Source organism: Crocodylus siamensis, chromosome 2 (genome assembly GCF_052110815.1).
Source record: "Crocodylus siamensis isolate JL-2025a chromosome 2, ASM5211081v1, whole genome shotgun sequence".
Lineage (NCBI taxonomy): Eukaryota > Metazoa > Chordata > Crocodylia > Crocodylidae > Crocodylus > Crocodylus siamensis.
In genome coordinates this window covers 17588885-17609414 of record NC_143396.1, presented here as the reverse complement: position 1 = coordinate 17609414, position 20530 = coordinate 17588885, and the positions used below count along the sequence as shown (strand labels likewise).

General features: G+C 40.7%; 1 protein-coding gene across 3 annotated transcripts in view; it reads left to right on the top strand.

Moving 5' to 3' along the window:
* The window catches only part of LETM1 (leucine zipper and EF-hand containing transmembrane protein 1), a 62263-nt gene extending 49457 nt beyond the window's left edge, over positions 1–12806 (top strand). For all 3 annotated transcript variants that reach the window (XM_090035404.1, XM_090035403.1, XM_090035405.1), the window contains 4 exons: positions 2239–2373; positions 2819–3009; positions 5251–5389; positions 7282–12806. In XM_090035404.1, the coding sequence (XP_089891530.1) occupies positions 2239–2373; positions 2819–3009; positions 5251–5389; positions 7282–7431 (615 nt within the window). In that variant the 3' untranslated portion in view covers positions 7432–12806. The remainder of the gene's footprint in view (positions 1–2238; positions 2374–2818; positions 3010–5250; positions 5390–7281) is intronic.
* The last annotated feature ends 7724 nt before the right edge of the window (positions 12807–20530 follow it).

The following is a 20530-nucleotide window of genomic DNA, read 5'->3' as shown; positions in this document are numbered from 1 at the left end:
CCCCTTCTGCTGGCTGGTGCTGACCTGGCCGGCCTCCTCCTGTCCCCAGCAGCACGTGGGAAGCCGGCTTCAGCTGTGTGCTGCTGTGGATGGGACAGACCCGCCTGGGTCAGCACCATCCAGCAGAGGCGGCGGCAGAGCCGTGTGCCACTTGGGACTGTCTGGCACAGGTAGGGGAAAGTGCAGCTGAGCCCCCGCTGCTCCGGCCGGGCTCATCCTGTCCCGAGCGGCACATGGCTACTCCTCTTCCCACATGCACCGTGTTAGCAACGTCAAGCTGATGTGGTGCATCTGGGAACCTTGCCCCTTCCCCAGCCCTTCAGCAGCCATTAGGAAGCTGCTGAGGGGCTGGGGGAGGGACAAGAGGTGGGAACGAAAGTAAACTTTACTTTCGTTTCCCGTCGCAGCACCGCAGGCCACAGAAAATGCCTGGGTGGGCTGCATGTTGGACAAGCCTGCTATAAGAGGTTTAAGCCAAATGGTTGGCCTCAGCAGAGTCTTCATTGTATCTCATATGCTTTGTGCTTTTTCATATTTATGAAGAATAAATGTTATGACTTTTTAAAGGGAAGCACAGAATAAACTGCAAAAGCATTAGATTTACTGATGTTTGGGAGTAAGTTGTGAATAGGTGGCAGAAACAGTTGTATCCCCTAGAGGGACCAAAATTCAGCTCAGGAGTAGGAAATGGTTTTGAAGGATAACTGGTCCACAAACTCAAAAATAGCTGGTATGTTTGGACAGAGGCAGACCCTTTTTTTTGTCTCTTCCTAGCTGCTTGTGTTTTGGGGATTAAAACTTACTATTATAGAGGATTTAGTAATAAGCAATCTTAGATGCTTCCTGCTGTAATTTTGTAGCTTCTTGAAACCGTTTGCTTTGATCCCAAAGATGGCATGATGTGAGGTGAGTGTGCTAAATGACCGTTCTCTGTTTTGCCTTCAGTTTGTATTTAGATACAGTGTATTGAAATGGTGTAGGGAAGTTGATACCTGGATATTTAATAGAATACTGAAATTTCATTTCGGACATGAAAATGGGACTGAATACTTTGTGTTTTGTGAGTTGTTCTCTGGTCATTTCTTGAAAACATGAGACGCATGGTCTTTCATATAGCACGAGTTGTATAAACAATGGTGTAACTGTTTTTAACTTGTTGGTTTACAAAATACTTGAAAGCACACTATTTAATTTAATATGTGGATACAAGGTGTTAAACTCTTTCAAATGTGATTCCCTCTTCCTCTCCTCTCCTGATAGCAAATATGTGGAATAAGGTATTCAGTGGACCATCAACTGCTTTTGATACATTAGTGGTTGATGGCTCCCTTGCTTGCTGGGTTGAAAATTGCAGCTCTGATGATCTAACTCCTGTCACTTTGATGGCAAAAGCAAAGATTACAGTCAGATCTCTGAGATTTTTGGATGAAAAGATGTCAATTCTTTTGTTCTGTTTGTTAGCAAATGCCTTCACGAACAATGGTCAGTAATATGCTCTTGCAGTGATAGCTAATACCTGTGCTTAATGTTAGTTTATTAGACAACTGGGAAAAGGGAGTTTATGAAACAGAAGTCAAATTTCCCTGTTATTAACCAAGCAAAATCCCTTTTCATCAGATAAGCTACTAGAGCCACAACAAATCACAAATAATCATGTAACATGTTTTTTACTTTTTTTTGCTATTTTGGGGCCAAATATTACATATAGTTCATGTAACATTTAGTTATCCCTATAAAACTTTTTTTTTTCTGTCAAGGCTTGCTGCAGGCATAGCAAAAGACCAATTTATAAATTACAAAATTTACTAAAATGTTACCCAGCATTTTTATGAGTATTACTGATGAGTATTACTGAAGGTTGCTAAATTAGATGAAAAAAATTAACTTTTGGAAAACTTTAACATTGGACACTAAAAGTGACTATTTGTAGTCTGTTCTTTCCTCTTCTCTGTGTGGGTGTATTTCCATAGCAACAGGAAGAAGAGAAACTTTTTAAATATGAGGGCATTGATCACAAGAATTGCAATTTGCCAGAAGGGCTAAAGGGCAGCTGTAGTACATGAAACTACCTTTTGAAATCCAAAAATCCTTATTGACAGTTTTATCATTTCCATCAACCATGGGGTCTCAAAATATCAGTCTGTATTACACAGACTGAAATCTTTTAGATATTCCTGGAAGAAAAAACAAATGTCTCTCTTTTTTTTCCCGCCCCCCTTGCTCATTTGCATATTTTAGGGTGAGGAGATAACCAAGGAAGAGATTGACGCGCTGAGTGATGCTTGTACCAAACTGCAAGATCAGAAGAAACCTCTAACAAAGGAAAAGGAGGAGCTTGAGGAGCTGAAGGGTGATGTTCAGGAATATTGTGAGGTAAAAATGGGGCAGCTAAGGTGCTTGTGCAGTTGTTTTATCTGTGCAGTCATACAATAACTGATGTTAGACTGCATAACATAAAACATATAAGGCCTCAGTGGCTCAGCGAGTGCACTTTATTCTACCATGCGAGAAGCATCAGATCCTCACCTTGTTTGTATAGTCAAAAGGTTGTGATGGATGGATGAATAAGCGTGAAAATTGTGAAGAATTCATAAAACTAATGCATGTGACAAAGTAGCAACACTTGGGGATATTTCTCAAATTAATCTTCATTCGAGTTCCACTATATTTCATTGTTTCCACTGTTCATAGGTGTGATGATGGCAGTAACTCTGCTATTGATTTGCACAGAACTTTTGTCTTGAAGTGTTTTTCTGTGGGACTGTAGTATCAAATGTAGTTCATCCTGAAAGCTCTTTTTTGCTTTAAAATCTTTCAGGATTTGCTAGAGATAAAGGAGCTGTCTAAGACTGGACAAGAGGAAGTAGTGGAAGAATCTAAGGCAAGCAAGAGATTGACCATAAAGGTGAACCGAATGATTGGTCAGATGGACAAAATTATTAGTGAGTTGGAGCAAGACAAAAAGGCAGTTGATGGACAGCTGAATGGTGGTGCTACCCCACCTATTGGGTAAGTGACTGATCAGCTCTTGCACATAGTGTGGAACTTGAATTTTTGCCTTAACTTGGTTTAGAGAAAATTGATTGAAAATAATTGAAAATTATTCAACACTTTTAAGTACAGCTCTTTTCTGAAAGAAAGGACAAAAATGGCATTGTAGGTTTCATCTCTGTATCACAATGATTTTCATTTCCAAGCTGATTAGTGGATAAATAAGATGGTTTCCCCTTTTCTCTGCTGACCCAGCAGAGAAGTCAAATGGGGTCCTATGGGTGTTTTACTTGTTGCATGTCCTGTCCTTAATGAAGGCCACATTATACTCCTTGCATTTGTAGAAATTCCTCTAAACAAGTGGGTTTGGAGGTGTGTGTAGGTGAGGAAACCCTGTGCAGATCTCTGATCCCTGTCATGCTGTGTTGCAGGGCAGAGAAGCAGTGCAGCGCGGTGAGCAAGCCTGCTGGTCCTTGCCGCGTGACTCAGCTCTGCAAGAAGCAATGATCCGCGCCGGGGGTCTCCTTGCCGCCACTGCCCGCCCTGTGCTGCCCTGATGAGAGCAGTGCTGGTCCCTGCCATGTGACCTGGCTCTACAGGGAGCAGAGATCCATGCCAGGGACTCCTCACCACCGCTGCTCGTCCCATGCAGCCCCAGATTTTTGCTTCCTGTGGAGCCAGGTCACACATCAGGGCAGTGCTGGACCCTGCCGTGCGACCTGGATCTGCAGGGAGCAGAGATCCACACCGGGGTCTCCTCACTGCTGCTGCCCGCTTGCACTTCTCTGCATCTATGCGGACAGCTGGCTCCAAAACTCTGAAATTTTCCGAAACATTTCTGAAATGTTTTAGATGCCTCGTTTTGTTTTGGAGATGTTTCTGAGCCTTCCTTTTTTATTCAGATTTGGTGTTTCGGATGCCAAAACAGCCCAAAACACCTCTGAAATGAAACGGCTGCTGAAATTTTGCATAGCCCTCATGTGTTTGAGATCTTTATATGTATTGTTTGCATGACAGGGTAAATGGGTTGACCTTCATTTATTGGCAGTTACCGGTGGTCTTTTGGCTTTAGAGCAACTTAAGTAACCCAGTACCACCTTAAGTAGGAATCTGACTCGGAGCTTTATGTCTCAATTTATACACGTTAGCTTGGATTTGTCCTGAATGGTGGTGGGTTAGTGGAACATTCTCGCAACCTGCTTCTGGGTCTGGAGAGTGTCATTTTTCTCAGTGCAATTTTCAGCCTATTGCATGAAAAAGCTTAGGTCACTAGCTGTTATGTCTCACCAGGTAATTACCAGATGTATGATACTTAAGTAGACTGAGGGAAGTGATCAAGCTTTATATACTGATTATGCTTTGTCTTTCTCCCCACCTTCTTTTCTGTTCAAGTTTTTGTTTTACCATTTAAACCTGCTTGGTGCAGTCATTGCCATATCATTATTAGAACAGCTGCAAAATCAGCAGAAGTTCAGGATGGTTTAGTGGCAGATCTGAGGTACAGTTCCCACTTTTGGTCTGAAAAGAGTCAGTCTGAGGCCAGAGGCAAGAGTGAAGTTAGGACAATACCAATGAAGTCCTTTGTAATAAAGGATTGTTGGTCTTATCTTCTCCATATCTAGTTGACGTGTTCTGGGAGATGTAAACACATGTGGGGCATGCAGAAGCTGCAGCCTACAGAAGGTAGAGAAATAGTTCCATCATGTCACTAAGATGACCCAGAAATGGGGACAGACTTTTTTTAAATCTGCCTAACTACAGCATGAAGTTCAACTCTTTAGCTTTGTAAAAGTGCACCTTACTTCAGAGTGTATAGAAGTGAAGCCTGATTTAACTGGGCAGTGACACTGTACACACTCTTACAAGCAAATACTCCCACTGTTGCTTTCCCAGGATATGTTAAAGGGACTTTTCCATTGTCTTTAGACTAGCCTTTGAGGTCCAGTAGGGTGACTGAGGCAAGGTTAATGTACCCTGGATGAATAAGGAAGGACAAAGGGAATTAGGTACATATGCAGACATGTATGGCAACTCTACTATACTATGGTATGTGCAACACAGCATATGGAAACCTCAAGACTGAGAATCTGGGGGAGGTAAAGACCCCACTGCTTACTGTTCCTAACTCATTTTTACCTTTTTGTATTCTGTTTGAGCAGTAAACTTGTGTGCTATTGACAGGTTTCAGTATGAAGTACTCTATCTTTTATCATCTTTAGAGTAACTGTTTGCCATATACAAATTGTGTTTTCCCTTTAGGGAGAATGTCATCAGTATCAGTGAGCTTATCAGTGTGATGAGACAAATCCAGAAGATTCCAGAGAGCAAACTAACTAATATTGCCGTGGCACTAGATGAAAACAAGGATGGTAAAATTGATATAGATGATGTTGCTAAGGTGAGTTTGTAGAACAGCTTAATAAAATGAGGCTGGTTTTAGTTGTATACAGAATTGTTGACTTGAGTGGCACTGCAGTCTTTACTTCATTTCATATAATTTTTTGTATCCGAATCTTATTTTGCAACTGTTTAGAATTTGAAAACCTGTAGTATTGGAAATTATATACCTGCTTGGTCTATGTGAGTGCTGTTAACAAAGTACTGTATATTAATGCTGCTATTTTGGTGGATGTATTTGATTCTCCTCCTCTCCCCTCCTTTAAGCATCCATTTCATCCTGAACCCAAGAGGTTTCTCTTCCCAGTATCAAACACACCTGTGGGACCTACATTCATCCACTGAACATGATATGTTCTCAGGCATCTTTGGTGTTGCTCCCAGTCAAGCCTTATGTTTGATATTTAAAAAATTATGTATGTACATAAACAGTGTTTTCATATCCTGCAGCATTAAAACAGTATTTACTGAGCTGATGAGGGTGGGGGATTGGAAAAGACAGGCGTGTGTGTGTGTATACATTTTTTGTCCCCTTTTGTTTTAGGGAAATTGTGTGGGTTTTAATGGTTGCAAACAGTTTAGACTGATATTTAGCTAAAACCCTACCATAATGTGTCGTTTCAGTATACTATATGCAAGTGAAATACTCAGGCCTACATATTTACTGGACAGAAGCTTCCTTCTATCTAACATTTACCTAATCCTGGAGTGTATTGTGCCATCAGATATATTATTTATAAGCAGCTGCCCCTTCAGTTCCTCTGTTATGGAGTCACAGAATCTTTCCAGTTCTGAAGCTCACGTCATGTGGCGCCTAAGAGGGTTGCAGCACCAGATGCATTTCCCCAGGATTTCTGATTAATCTGAATCCCTTTCCCTCCCCCACTGCTATCTGAAGTTTTTGGGAAGTGCACACTGCCCACTTTTCAGTGACTGAATTTTTGAGTAGTTTAGGTTGCATTGTAAACACTGTTTACTTTCAGCTGCTACGTTCCATTTTCCACCTTCCCACTGTTTTGCTCTCTATGTTTCTTCCACACTACACAGTAGATCTAGGAATGAAATGAAAATATGCTGAACTAGCAGGCTGGCTCACTTGAAAGTTGCTTTCCTACTCTGTACAGTGACAGAGCATTTGTCTTGATGAATCATATTTTTCCTCTTCAGAAAAGTCAGTTTTTTTTCTAAGCTTGTTAATTTAGCTCTATCACCGTGTCTTTGAGCTGCTATTGGATTCAGTCATTTCTATTTATCGAAATAGAACTTTCCCTCATGTCTGTGATCTTTTGTCCTGGTTCTCAAAAATTGTACATCCTGTCACGCAACACATGCATGTCAGGAAACATGATTTTTGGTGTCTGGGATAAAATTCATCAGATTGCAGTCATGCAGCAAGTGAGCAGTGAGCCTGCCCAGATGTTCAAAGCATAGAGCAGGAAGTGGTGGTCAGACTGCCCACATACAAGGTTCCTATCACCTGGGCTCACATGGAGACATCCCTGATCTCCAGCTGTCTGTGTCCCAGGTCCTGCAGTACTGGCAGCTTGGGATGAGGGGATGTAGGTGCCAGAGCAAGGAGAGCCCTGCGCTGGGGCAAGCAGACAGCCGCTAGCACAGGGCTGTTCTGTGCACTTTGTTAGCCTGTCAATTATCCAAGAATTGGACTGAGATCTACAACCACCGGAGTCACTGAAAAGTCATTGTGGGCATTGAATTTTTAAGAAAATGTATTTTGAGTCTGAATTCTTTAGTACAACACTGCTAGTAGAAAAGCTCTGGTGTTTTGCTTAAGCATATGAGAATTACATAATATACCCCCCCTAGTTATAGCTGAGATGGCATTTATAGGTTAGGATTTTAAACTAATGCGTTCTCAACTTAATTTTTTTGTAGGTAGTAGAACTGATTGACAAAGAAGATATCGATATTTCAACCAGTCAGGTTGCTGAGATTGTGGCACTGCTTCAGAAAGAAGAGAAAGTAGAAGAAAAGGAGAAGACAAAAGAGAAGCTTGAGAAAGAAGCTGTGGAAGTAAAGAATTAAGTTTCAGAATCTGAAGCTTAGTCTCATTTTAATTGAACAGTTTCTATCTTCTGTTGTCTGTTGCCTACATATTTATCAGTTTACCTTTTGTGATTAAGAAAAATGTTATTGCTTTTGAGGTGATTTTAGTGGCAAATCAAAGATGTTTTCTGGAATACGGAATGAAACGTCTGTTATCAAGGAAATGATTTATCATTCCAAGAAGATGAAAACTAAAGGAACACTTTAATACAGTGTTCTTCCTATGGAATCCTCTATTTGTACTCCATTTCTGTGCGATAGTGATTCATTGAACTCAATAGTTTGCAAAGCAGTAATATGAAACAAACAGTGACTCTATCATGGAATAATGTTTCTCCTTTATTTCCCTGCATCATTAAATGGGGCCCAATTCTGTTCTGCATTCTCTTAGCTTTTTGCACAGCATAATAGTAATTTGTCCTTGACATTCAGCTGAAGGCACAGTTGCCTCAATAGTCACTGTTAAGATTATTTAATTGTATTGGAACTTAGGATCAGCTCTGCTGTAGCCTTATAGATGGAGAATGGTTAAAGTAACTCTTTTCTTCAGTGCTTGAAGGGAAAGATTGTTTTTTTTGTAGTACTGAAAGCTCCCCAGAAGATTTTCTTTTTTTTAATGTGCCTTCTGCTTCATACGACTGAAAAGTGGGAGTTGCTAATTCTATTCAAAATTCCACTTGGATTGTTAAACCATTGAGGACACAGGAGCCTTTAAAATATTTTCAAACCCTGTTTTGACACAGACAGTAAATTATATCGTGTGCATATAAATAGTTAAATGTAAAGTAATTAGAAGGGAAAAATGCCAATCATGGGCGTTTTGCATATATTTTTTACAAATTGCAGTTATGAAAACTGCTGTTGTTGTTTGCTTGGACTCCATGTACAACGTAATGAGTTTTTTACTTCTTGATTTTTTCATCTCAGGTATAAAATTGCTAACTAACCAGGTGACAGTCAAAGAACATAAAAATGTTCGTCTCATGACTTTGCTTTCTGTGATATCACCAAATGATGTCTTGTATAAACCAGTGTTTTGATTACATGGTTTGCATTCTGATTGATTGGTTTTATATACCTGCTTCTATAATTATGTAATTAAATTTTGGCAGTTAATGGATCTGGATTTGCTACATGTCTTTATTTTTAAACTGAAGATTTAAAACTCAAATAGTGAGAGTTTATTCTAGTATATTGCAGTGTTTGATTAGGCAACATTTTCCCCCCTTTTTCTTAAATACTCCATAGCAAATGAAAGATGAAATTTGTAACTTTGATCTACAGTCTTTCTGTTGTGAATCCAGTACTGCAATGTTTTATACAAACCAATCTTTTTCAGTTTTTTTCTAGGTAATCAGATGAATGTTTGTTTAAGCTTGGTGCTAACAGTAGGTATGTTAGGGTGGTGGAGAAAAGGGTCTTTACTTTTTGTTATTTGAGAAAATATGTATTTTTTTCCTAAATGTTTGACTCCCAAACATATTTACACATAATTCTTTGTTTTATGCTAGATTTGAATTTAGAATGACCTAAATGTTTTCAAAACTCCTTGATATTTAGTGGAGCAAAATATAGTTTGGACATTCTCATGGCTTGTGTCATGGACCATTATATTCATTTAATATTCTTTGTACACTTCTGTAGCAAGAGTTCATTAGCTAATTTTAGGAATGGGGTAAATATGAAATTAATGGCTATACAACTTGTATTTCCTGCAGTTTGCAAAGAAAGCTGCTTGGATTGGATAATGTGACTGATTCTAACAACTACTGCAGTTGTATTTTATTGTGTAAATTCTGTTTTACCTGTAGACAGATTGAAATTCAAATGAATACGATCTCTCCAATTCTTAATGTATATTTAAATTAATGGGCATATCTGTTTTATTATAAGGTAATGCTCAGTCATACTAGGTTTCAAGGTGTGAATTTCTAACTTGACCATAACCTTATAGGTCAGAATTTCCAAGAGGAAAATGTAATAGTTAAACTTTGTTTTAACTATATTGTTTTAAAACAATTATACAACTGACAAAAATTAGAAATATGTATAGGCTTTAGATTAGTTTAACTTTTACATATGTAAAAATGCCTTTGGTTTTAAAAAATGGCAGCTTACTAGTTTTATAATATAGTCTTACCAGAAAGTTTTCGTTATCTTCTGTAGAGGTGGTATTCATTGGCAGAAAGTGTGACACCTTTCAACTAAAATGCCTGGTGACTTTTTCAGTGTCACAAATGTGTGTAAAATGCATTGAATTGATTAAATTTAAAATACAGAAAGGTCCCTGAAAAATGCATTCTGTATGAGAACTGTATAGCTGTTCACTGACATTGGCAGCAAAGTACTCCAGACTGAGCTGTACTTATCAAGGCTTTTAAACACTGTGTCCCTTGTGCTCTTGTTATGTCTTTTGTTCATTTGAAATATTTGTGGAATGAATGAGAAGGGAGCTGTAAAGGAATTGATGGAATGTTCTTAAAGAACATCTTAATTAAATTCATTGGGATACATTTATGGCTAACATTTAAAGTAGCAGACTCGTCTAAACATGGTATATTGAGGTATTTGAATTTTTGAATCTGGTTATTGAAAGCAGCATGTTTAAGAATATAAACTGTGTTAAGTTCCCCTGTTATCTAAAGAGATTATAAATCAAGCACAGTTAAGCTTTACAATTTAGTATTAAAGTAAATAATGCAAATCAGTTGTGACCTAGAATAGTTAACAGGAAAGATTTGCCTTGTGATGTAGACAGTGGGCAAATAGGGGCAGTGGGATTTACACAAGTTCTTCAGATTTGGTAAAGATTTAGTAGTCATCAGTGGGTTGTCAGTGGCTCAAGCGTAGAACCATTCCAGGAGTAGTCTTCTAGCTTCCATTAAGACTACTTGGGTAAACAGGGTGTTGCAGGCTTCAGACAGGTGTTTTTATTATTTTGTCTACACAAAACAAAAATGAAGTTAACGAGTAGTTCAGGAGGTGGTGATGACTGACTCCCCAGTATACAGCAATTGGTCATAATACATTTCTTAATTAGTATTTAACTGGGAAGTGTAATTTTTTTTAATGAGGCGATAGATAATACTTTTAAGAAAGTTTGTTAATGTTATGCTGGCAAATTTATATGGCAGTAAAACTTTTTTTTTAATGGCTGTTCCAAATTCAGGTAACAGTCTGATTTGACTTGAAATTAATTAGGTAAAAATGCCATAAGAACCTTTGACTTGTTGAATTACTAAAAATTCCAGTTCGACCAACAAAAGAGGCACAGTAGTAGTACTGCTTTTGAAATAATTAGCATGTTAATTGGATAAGTATGTCGACTTTGTCTTCTCCAAAGCCCACTTTTACTCAGATCTTGGGCAAGAATTGCGTTTTGTCACTTATGCTGTGTAAGCAAGTTTGCTTGCCAGCTAAGTTCCAGAGGCCTAACTTTATAGAGACTCTTCAATAGATTTACGTTCAGTATAAGGCATTGCCTTTAAAGACCAGGACCTTTGATCATAGGCTCTGCAAGGGTCTAGTTCTTTTTTACAACATAGAATGCTGCTTGTAACTTTTTCTACACATCCCATAGTGACTTTAAGCTTTAAATATTTTATGCATTTTAAAAAAATTTCTTCTCCTTTTTAATTTATTTAAAATTACTGGATATATTATATTATATTACTGGATATATTAAAGGTCCCATATTAATTTCTCCTTAATTTGTGTTATGTAAGTAAGGTTTCTTTATTCAGTTTTTGAGTTCAGCCCACCATATAAGACTCTTTAGCTCATCCTGTGCTATGTGAATACTTATCCTCTGCTATTGTGCAATAAAAAAAACTTTTGGAAGTTTATTGAAACTTTTGTCTGCCTTCTTGTACTCTTGATGCCAGATCTGTCATTTTTTTGTAACACTTTTTGAGTTTGTTTACTAAGTTTTATTTATTGCTATGTAAATGCGTTGCCAGGCATGGGACTGAAAAATGGTGGATCCAGGATTTGCAATTATTTCTGCAGGGAGAGTACAAAGATCTAAAAATCCCAGTTTTCTTACCTCTGCAAAAATCCCATTTAAATGGGGCTTTGCTGCCTGAGAGAGGTGAAAAGGATCTAACCTTTCTTTCCTAACGCAACCATATCGTAGTTAAAAATCTGGCAGCCATCTAGCTTTTTATTATAAGTACATCTTCATTAGTTGATTACTTTGCTGTCAAAATGAATGTACTTCAAACTAAAAGGAGCCCCCTTGAGAGGGATTGATTTTTAGTTTGCAGATATATCTGCACATGCTTGGTCTTAATTAGTGCTTCATAGGCAGAACGCTTTAAGCAAAAAAAAAAAAGGTGTTATAGCTCCATATATAATATTTGTATTAATTAACTAAACATTTTTTTCCTGAGAAACTTGGAAATTATGAATACTCTCTTTAATACTGTTTTTATAAATAATCTCTCTGTGTAGCAATGATTATTATGGCAGATTTATAAGTTGTGTAGCCAGTATATGAAATCAAGGCTTTTTCTGTAAATGCTGTGATTATTTATTGTCTCTTACCCTGTCCTTCAAGGGGAGTCACAGAAGTCCTGATAGTCGGGGGCAGTGAAATCCATTAGGGTTCTTGTGTTCTTAATATTTCTAACCTATATTGCAGTAGTGTATGGAGGCTTCAGCAAAGGACCAGGTACCATTGTGGGTAGGTACTAATCCAAAAGACGATTGCTGCCCTAGAGATCTTTCCAGTTTACAGAAACTTGTCAAAATGGACACAAAGACCCAGCTCCCCAAAGGTATTTAGGTCATTAAGTCCCATTGACTAGGCACTGGGTGATTAAATATCTTTTAAATGGGGGCCCCCACAGATGACAAAATCACTATCTGAGGATTCCTTTAAAATTGGAGTGGTTAGATTAAATATAGACTTGAAAAAATTCTGGGCCAAATTCTGTTTACACTGTTGTAAGTGAGCACCATTTAGTTCTTTGGCTTTTTATTTTGATTATAGGTTAGTTTTTGGATTAACTTGCCATGTAAGTAACATGGTAAAATGGTCTGCAGAAGAATCATAGGTGTGGGAGTTACTGAACTCAATGAGCAACCTAAAGGTGTACTTGGTTTCAGTGAGGGTAGATGTCTTTCATGACTCCCCAAAGACTGAACTCTGGATCCACCATTGTTTCTACCTATACATATGCACTGATATATAGGAGTTATAATTTAAATGAGGTAATAGCCTACATTTGTATTATATATTTAAAACAATTGTCTAGTTTATTGATGTGCTGTTCATAAGAAAAATTGTAAAATGTTTTATGGACTCATTTACCTGGTTAAAAGGAAAAAAATAATAAAGGGATATGATTGGCTGAATGCTGTCACTTGTGTCTGTGGTTGAGCAGAAGATGACTAAAATTTGCCTGTGTCTTTATTGGAAGAGAAATAAGTGGTAATGAAATACAAACTACCTATTTTCACATTAGACTTACAAATGCAAATACTATTAAACTAGTGACAGTTATGTAGGGAATTGTGGTACCTATGTGAATTTTACTGTCTTCACTTCAATAATGCAGGACAAAGTTAATTTCAAAACAAAAGGTGTTGCTTTGCAAATCATTGTCATCAAGTTATCAAGCTGTGTGTAGACCAGCTGTGAGGTGTTATTTGCAGGGAGAAGGATGATCTTGTAGCTTGTCACTGGCCTGAGATTTGGGTTCAGCTAACAGCTTGGTTATACAAAGGAGTTCTTAGTATTAAACTCCTTCTGAACCTTGGCATATGAGGAAGAGGATGATGTTTATAGGATGTTTCTAATTCCCCTTTAGGCTGCACTTGCTTCCATTTTTGTGCATTGCCCATGAATCTTTCTCTGAAGTTAACAATCTTTCACAGGTCAAAATTCTGTGGGGGCTAATTAGCATGTAAAAGCTTACATTCACCAAACCTACTGTGGTTGTCAAACATCAGTTTATTTCTGCTGGTGCAAAGGATTTCTGCTATTCAGAAGATGGATCCAGTTCAGTTCTGCCTCTTTTTCCATCTACTATTTTTCTTTATGGATATTGGCAGACCAGAGCCCTTCATGAATCATCTGATTTACGTCCTAGTGAATGCTACTGCTGGCACGATGTAAAGTCTCTTGCTCAGGTTGGTAGAGCCTGTGGTTTTTCCTTTTGTCTTGAGTCCAGTCTGGCAGTATTTAGAGTTCCTTCCTCATATTTACTGGTCATATTTTCAGCTTGTTGCTTGAGCAGGATCATCCCTCAAAATCTCTGACTTGAGCTTTTGAGAGAAGCTAAATTACAACTCAAAATAGTCTTATTCAAAAGTTTTGCTGCTGCTTCATTATCAAAATAAGAACTAAGGGTTCACAGCCAGTTGCAGCAGAGAACTTAAGAATGTCTGTGTAGCTTACTCTAGACTTTGAAATGTAAGCTATTTTCCACATTTAATCAGGTGATATATCCTGGAGAGGTAAGAAAAACAGTACCCCATTCTCCTCCCTCATCCAAATATATTTGACTAAGTAATAAGAGATGTATAGGGGCCTTGTTACACATTGGTTTTCCAATAGCTTGTTTTTGCACAGGAAGGACTGGAGACACCTTCTGAAGTCATTTAGGGGCTATTAAATCCCTTCCAGTGAATGTCTCCTAGTTCGAGCGCTTTGTCTAGGTAAACTCCAGAACTATTAGTCAGTGTGAAGCCTAATGTAGATTACTTTGGTCATATTCTCTGTAATGCTCTAGCTGTACCCTTTACCCTAATATAGTCTATAGCCAGCGCCCCAGAGGACAGTGCTGGTTTGCCACTCTGTTTGTGTCTAGTACAGCTCCGTCATAGACCAATGTGCTCTATGACCTAGAGGTGTGCGAAATGGGCCATATTTGATTTGGATTTGGCCTGAATTGGGGACGGTGATTTGATTCGGATCACTGTCCTGATTCGATTCGGCCGAATCATCTGAATCTGCAGATTTGATGTTGATTCAGATAATCAGCAATTCAGCATAGACACAGCTTTGTATGTTTTTTCTATATACCTCAAGGTACCAGGCGCAGCTCATGAATGCTGCAATGGTGAGGCAGATGGAGCATCCCACAGGAGTGCAGGGGGGCCCCCCGTGTGCTCAGCAATCAGCCATGGGGAGACCCCGGTCCCCCCCTCCCACCCCCCCGACCCAGGAGGCACCGAGCAAGGGGGGTCCCTCCCATGCTCCCTGACGGACCCAGAAGTGGACCGGAAGTGCTTCTGGTCCACTTCCAGGTCCGCTGCCAAATGCGCTGGGGACCCCCATGCTCCTGTGGGATGCTCCTTCTGCCTCAGCATCTCAACATTTACGAGCCGCCTCGTACCCTAGGTATGTAGAAAAAACATTTGAAGCTGTGTCTATGTCTGAACCTCTCTGAATCGATTTGGAAGGTTCCGATTCGATTCAGAGAGATTAAAGGGTCTCCTGATTCAATTCAGATTTCAAGATTTGGCTGCCAAATCAGGCCAAATCTCCGCTGAATTGAATCTGTGACTGAAGCTTCGCACAGCCCTACTATGAACCTGTCACAGTCCAAGTAACTGCAGAAAGAAATGCTCCCTTGGTCTGTACTTCACAATTGTAGTGAACATAATACTGATTTTTCTGACCAGGGATAAAAGCTGAATCTAGTTAAATTAGAGAATAACCTCAAATACAGTCTGAAAAGGAACTAGTGAAACATGATTGCCAAGTGTATTCTGTCGAAGTTTGCGGACGATACTAAATTGTGGGGTGAAGTGCACATGCCGGAGGGTAGGGAACGATTACAGGCAGACTTGGACAGGTTAGAAAAGTGGGCAGTACACAATAGGATGCAGTACAACAAGGACAAGTGCAGAGTGCTGCACCTACAACGCAAAAATATCCAGCACATCTACTGGCTGGGAAGTGACCCTCTCAGCAGCACAGAAGTGGAAAGGGATCTCGGAATCATAATGGACTCCAAGATGAACATGAGTCATCAGTGTGACAAAATCATCAGCAAAGCTAACTGCACTTTATCATGTATCAGCAAATGCACCATTAAACTGAAGGAGGTGATGCTTCCCCTCTGCAGCATTGGTCAGACTGCAGCTGGAATACGGCGTCCAGTTTTGGGCACCGTACTTCAAGAAGGATGTTGATCGATCAAGAGGGTCCAGAGAAGGGCCACTTGTATGGTTAGGGGCTTACAGGACAAGCCCCATGTGGAGATGCTGAGGGCCCTGGACTTCTTCAGCCTCCTCAAGAGAAGGCTGAGAAGTGATTTTGTGCCTACCTACAAATTCATTAGGGGGGATGCAGCAAGGGATCAGAGATGCTCAGTTCACCAGGGCGCCTCGGGGTAACAGGGAACAGTAGTCACAAGCTGGCAGAGAGCAGATTTAGGCTAGATATCAGGAAGAACTTTTTCACAGTGCAGGTGGCCAGAATTTGGAATGGGCTTCCAAGGGAGGTGGTGCTCTCTTCTACCTTGGGCGTCTTTAAGAGAAGGCTGGATAGGCATCTGGCTGGGGTCATCTGACCCCAGTGCTCTTTCCTGCCTAGGCAGGGGGTGGGACTCGATGATCTGTTGAGGTCCCTTCCAACCCGAGCATCTATGAATCTATGTGCCTGGTCTGAACATAAATCAGCATCTTGCATGCTTCCCTTCCCTTCCTGCTTTCACAGAATACCTTGATTTCCTGATAAGCGCTGGTCTGGGCGCTATAATATGCAGGAGCTCTACTTGGCCTTAGCTGTATTGTCACTCCACAGCCATGCAGTCAAAAGGGTTACACTTACTGATCTTTTTTTTTTAACTAGTAGGTCTGTAGAGTGGCTGGCTAGCCTTTGTAGATCCCTCAGCACTCTGGCATGTGGCACACTCTTCTGCCTCCTTAGGAGGAGCCTCAAGGAGGGCTCTGCATGTTGAGTGCAAAATGCTCCCGACGTTGAATCTACTGCTAGTTTGAAAGACACATCTCTCTCTGAAAGTTCATGTGGAATTGCACCTTTCTCTTCTGCTTCCCAGGGTAAGGGCCAGACTCATCACCATGGATCAACTCCACGTAGACTTCAACAAACGTGCTCAGTGATTTTATTCAAAGACTGGTTGGCTACAGCGGCTGTCAAAGGCAGGCTAGAGAAACCAGCAGACATTGGAGCACTTTCCATGTTTTGATTTTTAGGAGTTCTGTATAAATGCTATGGTTGTTAAATTCTTGAAATCAAAGGTTGGATTGTTCACTATTTGCACTGATTGGAGACATACCTAGTTGCGTAGTTTTAAGTGTTGAGCAGACATATGGACTGAATGCACCCTGGAAGCTAAGCAGTCCTGGGCCTGGCTAGTGCTTGGATGGGAGTTCACCTCTGAGCGCCAGGCACTAGAGAGCCAAGCCAAGGAGCTGTGGTTGACCAGTTGGTGAAGACTAGATCATAAAAACCAAATGGGGGCAAAACTTCATTCAGTGCAATCATTGCTGCCAAGCTGATGGATAGACATTTTTAAACGTTATGCTACAAAATGTTTCAGGAATTGACACTGCAAACTTATTGCTGTCCTGGTTTCTAAAAACAACTTAAATACTTTTAGCACTCTAAAAGCCATTAAAAGTCAATCCCTACTTGTTTAAATTACATTCATGTTCGGTGAGACTAGGCTTCTCTGCTATTTTCTTTTTAATATATGTATTAAGGGGAGATATTAAAGACAACTGAAGAAATGTATGGACTTTGTATGTGCAAGGCTAAAAAGTATCTAGTGACTTTATGCCAGAAAGTGCTGAGGACCCATTCTCTGGATGTCAGGTCCCTTTAAAGCTCTTCAAGGTAGACATCTGAGCTTACTGTTGCTTTTATTAAAAACAAACTAACAAAAAACCTTTGCATCAATATGTATGAAGCTACTGCTCAAACACTGTGTGAGTATTTCTTGTACACAAATTCTCCCAACACCTTTTACGCTGAAGAAGCCTTAGCATCACATGACTGCTGAGGACCAGAAGCATAGCGAGTAACTGGCTCAGAGCAATGCAGGAATCTGGCAGAGGCAAGCACAAACCTGAGTTCCTGCACCCCAAGTTGGTGGGAGACAAAAAATTGCTGTATAATCCTTTGTCTCCCAACTTGTTTTTATATTTCATAGTACAGTGATCCAGGCTCTGGACTACTTGTTTCAATTTTGCATATGCAGCATTGAGGGAGTTAAAGTAAATGAATGGAGCATGTTCCAACATAAGGTTTTGACTGAAGCAGCAGTAAAACTCCTTTGACTGTAAGGAGGTGGGATCAAGCCCCTTTAAATAAAGTTGGCAGGCCTTCCCCAGCATGGTGAGGCAGGTGAATGCCATTGTCAACCTCATACAGAAAGCTACAATATGGTGAAGTGACACAATTTTTTTGGAAAGAGAGTCAGGGTAGGGGCAGGAGCACACTGTCCTACGGTGTAAACATTTTGCTATGTCACAGAAGCCTATGGAGCCTTGAATACAGAAAGTTTGTGGTGCTGTTGGTGTTAGCAGAATCCATATTTGTTTCAGAGGGAAAATCTCCAGAAAAATCCATGACCCATCGTGACCCAAGAACGTTCAAAGAAATCTCTGCCATCTAGATTAACAGTAAGTTTCAGGCCTGATTGCTTCTACCCTCTGGCTATTAAGATTACCTATCTAGTGAGTAAGCAAAGCCAGAAAATACTCTTCACTAGATGGCACTGCAGGATCACTCAGCATTAAATTATTTGTGCTCTAGTCCTTGAAGCATGAAGGGAATGAAGTGGAATTGGCATTGATCGTAACGTTACTACAAAGAGGCCTGATGCAACAACTGCTACGAAGACGAGGCATACGCAGCAGGTACACGTGCTTGCAGTGCACAAGCTGTAGGTCCATATGCTGTTTATTCTCCTTGCATTTCTTCCCCCACCTCCCTACAGAACTCAGATGCTTTTGGTCTGCTGAGCTTCTGAATTGCTTTTCCAAGTCCAGTTCATTGCCTGTCTGTGTTACTGCTACTCATGTTCTCTAGACATCTTGACTCCTATCTGTCATCCTTTTGTCTATTTAAAATTCTGCTCTTGGCACATTCCCCTCCAGTCCAAAACATAGTGAGCGTCTCCCTTATTGGAGTCTACTTGCAGCTTCCCATGTGTATACAGTTAAAAGCAGCCTGTTTTGTATCCAGTGTAGGGTTACCATACGCCTAGGTTTTCCTGGACACGTCCTGTTTTTGGGTCCTCCCATCTTTGTTCAGGCGGTTTTTTTAAATATCAGCAAATGTGTGGGATTTTGCTCTACCTCTGCCCCAGCAATGGGCTGCTTGGGGCTGGGGGCAGCAGGGGAAGGTGACTGGACGTAGGGCATCATGTGCTCTGCGCGCAAGCCTGGCAGCTGCAGGCAGGTGTGTGTGCATGCATGCCGGTGCTGGGGCTGCAGCAGGGTGGAAAGGGGGTAGAAGGGTTCTTCGGGGGCAGCAAGGAGCTGCATGGGCAGCAGGCTTGGGGAGAGCAGGGGGCTGTGGGTCAGGAGTGAGGGGCACCAGCAGGGCTGGGGGTGGGGGTAGTAGGGGGTTGTGGCTTGGAAGTGATGGGTATCAGCAGGAATAGAGGGGCTTTGGGTTGGGCATGAGGGCCACCAGTATGGTCTGGGGGGCAGGGTACTGTGGGTCATGAGTGAGGGCTTGGGGGGGGCAGCAGTAGGGCTGGGGGGGGGCTATTGTTTGGGAGTAAGGGGCAGGAGCATAGCATGCCCCTCCCATAATCATATATCCTCTCCCTGCTCACAGGTGTCCTTTTCTGAAACTGAAAATATGGTAACCCTAATCCAGTGTGCTATGCCACTTTGGCTCCATGCCCCCTATCTTGTTTCCTTTCCCCACATCTGTTCCATCAATGATGCTACATGTTCAGTGCCCTATTTATTTCTTTTCCCAGCCCCACCTCCTAATTCTGTCTGTCCCCCCTTTATTTTCTGATATTCCCCCACCCCCTCTTGTGGAAACCCCTCCCAGTTCCTGCTCTCCAACTGATTCCTTTTAAACTCCCCCTGCTTCCTTGTTCATAGAGTATAAAGTCAGGGGTGAGCGTTGTTAGACTCTGACCTGATTTCCTATAACAGGCCATTTAGACTTCCCCAAATTAAGCTTTAGTTTAAACAAAAATTTTTTTGAAAGTCCTCCATTCTTAAGTTTAAAAATTGGTAGTCATGAATTCTCTGCCCAAGCATTTACATTTTTCCAAAGGTCAATTACTTACTGTTCTGAATTCATCTAGCATCAACTTCCAGCCTCTGGATTTGTTATCTGTCTGCCAGACTGAAGTGCCCAGTCTTCAAATTTTTGTTCCACATGTTGCCTATGAGAAAATCTACCTTACTGATTTAACGCAGGGTAGAGGTATACCTCATAGACCAAATGCATTCGGTTAGTGTGTAAGATACACCTCTACCCTTCCTTCTGCCCAATTTCAGACTGACACAGCTAGCTGCCTCTCCTTACTGTTATAATGCAAACTTAAGGGTGGCACAATCCCCCGAAAGAAAGTGAATGCCTAATTTTTATTTTTTTTACGATGGTAAGCAGTTTCCTTCCTTGTCCAATGCTTCTCTGTTTTGTTTAGGTCATATGTGCTAATGTTGGGTTATAAACTCTTCAGAGCAGAAACCCTGCCAAGATTTTTGACTAGTGATATTTTCATAAGTCCCAACTCCTGAGCATCCATTTTGCCGTGCTTTCAAGGGGCCTTCATTCCTAAGGGTGAATGTCCAACACTTTCTGAAAATCAAACCCCTGTTAGGTTACTTTTACATTACTAATCAGTAGAACTGTGCAAAGCTTTGGTCCCTGATTTGATCAGCAGAGATTCGGCCTGATTTGATGGCTGAATCTCCGAATCTGAATCGAATCAGAGGACCCTTTAATCTCTCCAAATTGATTCGGACAGATTCAGTGATTTGGACGTAGATACAGCTTTAAATGTTTTTTCTACATACCTCAAGGTAGCAGGGGCTCATGAATACTGCAGTGCTGGGGCAGATGCAGTGTCCCACAGAAGCCCGGGGGCTCCCCAGCACGCTCAGCAGCAGACCCGGAAGGAGA